The sequence below is a fragment of the Stegodyphus dumicola genome, chromosome 11 (genome assembly GCF_044657685.1).
Source record: "Stegodyphus dumicola isolate Sdum_Otavi_A_Nest chromosome 11, ASM4465768v1".
Taxonomy (NCBI): domain Eukaryota; kingdom Metazoa; phylum Arthropoda; class Arachnida; order Araneae; family Eresidae; genus Stegodyphus; species Stegodyphus dumicola.
Window position 1 is genome coordinate 39356336 of NC_140778.1, and position 6671 is coordinate 39363006.

At 35.5% G+C, this 6671-nt stretch overlaps 1 protein-coding gene across 1 annotated transcript; it reads left to right on the forward strand.

Annotated features, from left to right (window-relative positions):
* Window positions 1-3903: 3903 nt before the first annotated feature.
* On the forward strand, window positions 3904-4986 carry LOC146993894 (zinc finger BED domain-containing protein 5-like). The gene has a single exon (XM_085826269.1). The coding sequence runs from the start codon at window positions 3904-3906 to the stop codon at window positions 4984-4986; it is 1083 nt and encodes a 360-aa protein (XP_085682395.1).
* Window positions 4987-6671: the final 1685 nt, after the last annotated feature.

The window sequence follows — 6671 nt, forward strand, 5'->3', positions numbered from 1 at the left end:
TCTGACTCCAAATTAATCTTTATTTTTACAACTCCGTTTCATCAAATAACGTCAATCCACTTTTTAAATCAAAATTAATTTTTATTTCGTTTTCAGCAAATGTAAACAACTCTTTAGAACAATATCATTAGTAATCTTTTGTTGCCATTCCAAGAACAACAAACATTGAATAATCTTTTCGTTGCCATTCTCAAAACAACAAAAATTGAATAATAATTTTGTTGCCATTCTGAAAACAACAAAAAACAAATAAAACGATATTAATCAGTATTTAAAGTTTCTGTATAAGTTCAAGCCACAACAGTACTCCTTTCCCAGTAACTAAGTTACGGTAGAGGATAATATTACCTTTAAAACACACTATTTACAAAAAATAAATAAATAAATAAATAAATAAATAAAAAAATAATAATATTGATACATATAAATGCTAATCCCGAAATCGCACAGGGGGTTTTATTGTCCGCCCTACACGCGACTGTTTTGCAGGAAACTTGTTAATTTTAGGAGGTAAGTCTGTTGGAGATTTGACAGGTTGTCTCATTGACGTTGTTGGTTGCTTCGTAGTAATGTCTGGTGTTTGCAAGAAATATGCAGGCTTTAATTTATCAACAGACACTGTAACATCTTTGTGATTAATTTTTACTGTAAAATATTTTCTTTTTTTGTCAATCACTTCAAAAGGACCATCATAAGTCGGTTCTAATTGCTTTTTAACTCTGTCTCTGCGAATAAACACATGCGATGTTGTTTTCAAGTCTTTAGGGATGAATATTTTTTGGACATATTTATTGGATACTGTTCTTGGTCCAATTTTTCCATAGTTTCTTTTAGCTGCTTGACAAAAATATCAGGTGGTGTAGGAGTTGTGCTATCGTGGAAAAATTCTCCAGGTTATCGTATATTTTGTCCATAAATCATTTGAGCAATGGTATATGCGGAGTCTTTCTGCATAGCTATGCATAAGCCAAGAAGAACAGTTGGAAGTGTTTCAGTCCAGGCCATTGTGCGTATTATTGTGCACTTATGGCCATATTGTGTGCCATAAGTGCGGTCTTCAGAGATCTATGGAGGCGCTCTACCTTCCCATTTGCTTGGGGATGGTAAGCCGTTGTATGTTGTAATTTTATTTCATACATTTTTGATAGGTTGTTGAACAACTCTGAACTAAATGCGGTCCACGACCTTTGACTAGGCGACAGGGCGTACCAAATCTTGAAATCCAATTAGAATAAAATGCTTTAGCAACTGTGTCTGCTGAAATGTTGTTAAGTGGAATCACTTCCATCCAGTTAGACTACCGGTCAATACAAGTGAGACAGTAAATATTCCCATTTGATGGTGGTAGGGGTCCAATAAGATCAATATGCACATCACAAAATCTTTCTGAAGGCAGTTGAAAATCACCGAAACTTGATTTTGTATGTCGATTAATTTTACTTCTTTGGCAAGCCATGCAAGATCGAGTCCAAAGCTGCACATCTTTACGGATACTCGGCCAAATAAATTTAGATGATAAGAGATTTACATATGACTTAATACCAGGATGGCCTACGTTATGCATTTGATAAAATATTTTCATGCGATAACTTTCGAATATATGGTCTGATATTATTCGTTGAAGTTTCACTCCACAAAGACTTCCCAGAAGGTAGCGGATACTGCTTGAAGTTCAGGGAAATTGCTGATGTCTTCAAATTTTGCTATTCTTTATCCATAATTTGTTCATCAGCAATTTTGTCATAGTCGATCAAAGAAATTTCTTCAATTCTCGGTAAAGTATCTGCAACGATGTTGTCTCGGCCTTCTACGTGCTGTATATCAGTTGAAAATTGAGAGGTGTATTGTAAATGTCTAAGTTGACTAGACTTGTTTAAATGCAAAGATTATGGGTTTATGGTCTGTGAATATTGTAAATGTTCTTCCTTCTAGTAAAAATTTAAAGTGTTTGATAGAGAGGTAAATTCCAAGTAACTCTCTATCGTAAGTACTGTAATGCTTTTGTGCTTCGTTTAGTTTTTTGGAATAAAATGCAACAGGTTTCCATCCGTTATCTTCAAATTGTTGAAGTACCGCTCTAATCGGTCTGAAGGGTCTGTATGTAATGACAGAGGTAGTTCATTATTAGGGAATGATAAGAGTGTTGTATTGATGAAATCATCTTTGCATCGCTGAAATTGTTCTTTAGCTTCATCGTTCCACTAACCCAAGAATTCTATTTCTTGTGTGCCAAAGATGGATTTGGAAACATTAATGCGGAGTCCATAGGCGTTTAATCTCTCAAACACAAGCTTCAAATGGATTTTGTGTTGTTCTTCACTAGCAGATGCTATCAGAATGTCATCTAAGTATGGAAAAGCGAAATTTAGACCAGAAAGAACTGTATTTATAAATCTCTGGAACGTGGCTGGTGCATTTTTCAAACCAAAACTCATAACATTAAATTCATATAATCCAAAAGGAGTAATAATAGCAGTTTTACATCTGTCTTCTTCGGCAAAGGGCACTTGGTAGTAGGCTTTAAATAAATCTATTTTAGTTTAAATATTCGTACCTTTTAATTTATGATGGAAGTCCTCTATCCTAGGAATAGGATATCTATCGGGAACTGTTCTATCGTTTAGCTGTCTATAATCTCCACATGGGCGAAGAGTACCATCTTTTTTTAGCACCACTGCTGAGGACTTGCCCATTGAGAACTCGAGTGTCTTATTATGTTATTGTCCAACATGAATTGGAACTCTTGCTTAACTACTGCACGCTTTAGAGGATCCAACTGTCTTGCTTTAGAATGCACAGGTTGACTATGTGTTATGATATGATGTTGAACATTATGTTTTAAACCTGTTAAGAACAAATTTGGTTTGCATAAGTCTGAGTATTGTTTTAGAAGAGTATTAAATTTTGCTGAATGGGTTACTGCAGTGTTTCTCAACCTTTTAGTAATCACGGCCTAATTTTCAATCATAATTTTCATCGCGCCACCCCCCCACCGCATACAATAAAATGTATACAATAATAATGTATTTTGAGTATTTTGGCGCTAAACCTACACTACAAACTTAATTTTAAACTTTACAAATTACCAACAATACGGAAATTTATTGACATTTTGCAACACCGATCCTCAGCATTGAAAAAACAAGAATCCTATGCCTTTTTATTGCTCTTGCGTCCCGCCATGTCGGGCATTCTTACGGTTTCGCGAGAAGTTTCGATTTGTCTGGTCAGATTAAAAGTTAAGTTAGGAGCGTGCGCAGATGTGAATAAATGTTTTCTCATAGGGCGAAGGAGAATGTTCTATGACGCCAATTTCAATTCCAGGCAATCTCATTCGAGTCGATCCTTCTATCGCTATAGAATCTATTCTGAATGTGTATGTTATATATATTTTCGTGTAATTGCAATTCACCGTATTAAATATTCACGGCAGCAGACTTATACAGAATTATGGATAAATTTTTAAGCGGGCATAAGCGAGCATTAGACAATAGACAAGCATCAACAAGTACACAGACGAGCGGGGTTCCGAAAATAAAATCAAGAAAATATTCTCAAGAATACTTAAATTTTGGGTTCACTACTACTGAAGTAAATGAAGAAGAAAGGACCCTGTGTATCATTTGCTCAAAAATGTTGGCGGCAGACAGCATGAAACCTAATAAACTAAACGACATTTGGAAACGCTTCATAGTGAGTACGTAAACAAACCCAGAGAATTCTTCGAATTAAAATTAAAATCATATGAAAAGCAAAAATCATTGTTTAAAAAAAACTTTCTCTGTGAATTAAAAAGCTTTAATTGTCTCTTATAAAGCTTCATATAAAATAGCCAGATGTAAAAAGCCTCACACCATTGGTGAAGAGCTCATATTGCCAGCCGCAATTGAGATCGTAGAAATTATGTTAGGAGATAATTTTTCAAAACATTTGCAGTCTATACTTCTTTCAAATAATACTGTTGCCCATCGAATTGCTGATATAGCTGAAGATGTAGAGTGTCAGCTTTTGTCGAAGTTACGTGACACACTGTTTTCAATACAACTCGATGAGGCAACAAATAGTAATAAAGATGCTCATTTTATTGCCTATGTTAGATTTTGTGATGATTTGTCAGTAGTAGAAGAATTACTTTTCTGCAAACCAATAGAACTCAAAGCAACAGCACTCGCATTATTTGCTATCTTAAATGATTTTATGAACGAGGCAAACATAGAATGGAAAAATTGCGTTGGAATATGCACCGATGGTGCTCGTTCTATGTCCGGAAGATCCCAAAGTATTCAAGCACTTGTGAAACAAAAATCGCCACAGTGCGTCTGGACACATTGCATGATCCACAGAGAAGCTTTGGCTTCCAAAGAAATGAGTCCTGGTTTGAATATTGTGTTAACTACGGTTGTAACCGTCGTAAATTATATAAAAATGAGACCCCTGAAATCAAGAATCTTTTCCGGACTTTGTAAAGACATGGGTGCAGTACATTCAGCGTTACTATTTTATTGCGAGGCAAGATGGTTATCAAGAGGAAAATTTTTGCAACGTGTTTCTGAATTAAGAGAAGAAATCGCCATTTTACTAGAAGAGGAAAACAAACCGGAAGCTGAGAATTTTCGCGATAGTTTATTTGTGATGAAATTGAGCTACATGGTAGACATATTCGAGAAATTAAATAACTTGAATCTTCAACTGCAAGGAGCAAATACACATACATTGGATACGAGTGATAAAGTTAATGCTTTTTGTAGGAAACTGGAATTGTGGAACAGAAATTTAAAGCAAGAAAACTTAACAATGTTTGCAAATTTGAATGATTGTATTAAAACTTACAAGGCTGAAGAACAACTTGTAAAAGTTGTTTTTGTAACCATTGAAAATCATTTAGCAATGCTAGCAAAGAATTTTAAAAAGTACTTTCTTGCTGACGACAAACTGATATCAAGTTACAAGTGGGTGAGGGATCCATTTCAAAATACTCTCAATTGAACTCTCAATCGAAGGACTCTCAATTGAAGAGGAAGAAACCTTCATAGACTTCACGGCAAGCGGCGAAACCAAAAGACAATTTAGTAATAATTCACTCTTTGAATTTTGGACAGGAGTGGATGATGAGTTTTCTGCACTAAAAACAAGAGCATTTCGCATTCTACTACCATTTTCAACAGCTTACCTTTGTGAAACTGGATTTTCTGCGGTGGCTTCTTTGAAGACAAAATATAGATCTCAGTTAAATATAGAAAAAGAACTGAGAGTGTCTATTTCTAATATTAAACCCTCCTTCGAAAAACTTTGCTCTGCAAGACAGGCCCAAGGAAGTCACTAATAATTATTAAATTTGTTTTTAATTTAGTAAGTTGTTTTAATTTAATAAGTTAATTATTAAATATGTCGAAATGTATTTTGTTTTGTATGTGTGTGTGTGTGTTCTTTCCTTTCAGTCACTTAATAATATTTTTTAAATAAAATTTTCTCTTGGATATGCTCGCCCCCCCATTAGTGTGCTCGCGCCCTCCTAGGGGGCGCTCCCCAGAGGTTGAGAATCACTGCTATACAAGAATAAATATTTCAATGTTTTTAAAGTACGTCTTTTTAAAAAATAGGCAATATAACAATTTCTGTGATGCTTGGTAATTTTTTAGAACAAGAGTATTATCTTGTGTTACATTACAATTTTTCCTGAGTACATACACAGGGTGGTTCAAAACTATATGTCAAAAATGTACAGGCAGACAGAGGGGACCTGAATAAGCAGATTTTATACAGAATGCGTGTGTGGTAATGTCGCATTAAAGCACTAACACGTAAAGCAATATGAATCACAGGAAACTGAAAAGACAAGTAAAGTCGAAAGAAAAAAATTATTAACAGTTTACAATAGGCATTTGAAAGAGTGGCTACCAACAGAGATGCAAAATTCATTGGCGACACATGGATCAGCGTATTTTAGAAAAGATTTCAGGTATGTCGAGCACATGTCCAGCAACAACAGACAAGTGGGAAACAAGATCTAGAGATGTGACTGGACTCCTGTACACGAAGCCTTTAATATGACCCAGAAAAGAAGAAATTCAAGCAGGTTAAATCAGGAGAACGCATTCCTCCTCATCCTATCCAATGCTGGCCATAGACAGCGTCCAGGTGATTCCTGACATTCCCACTGAAGTAAGCTGGGGCTCCATCATGCTGGAACCACATTTGTCTGTGAACAGCTGGTTTAGGTAAAACATCCCCTTGAAATTGCTCCTTGTACATTCTTTGAGCAGTTAATTCATTTCTTTGTGCAGCCCTATACATGAAATGCATGTCGGCAAGCTCTGCATTGGTGTAATGATGCATGCTGTTCGAGATCCATACGGAAAATAAAGAATCCAGTTAGGATAGCGCTTTTATACGCCGTAATCATCAGCAATCTCTACCGGCTCAATGCGGAATTACTGCACACATTTTCCTATACGAAATCTGCTTATTTATGTACCCTCTACTTGCCTTTACATTTTTGACATATAGTTTGGAACCACCCTGTACAGCATAAGCCAGTTGAGCTGAACCAATTGATCCTCAAAGCAAAATATGGTGAGAAGTGTGACATACATTTCCATACAAAGAGCCTGCAAAGCATGTATTTTAATGAAGTTTTATCAGGGAAAACTGAATAAGAAAACTTAAATGCT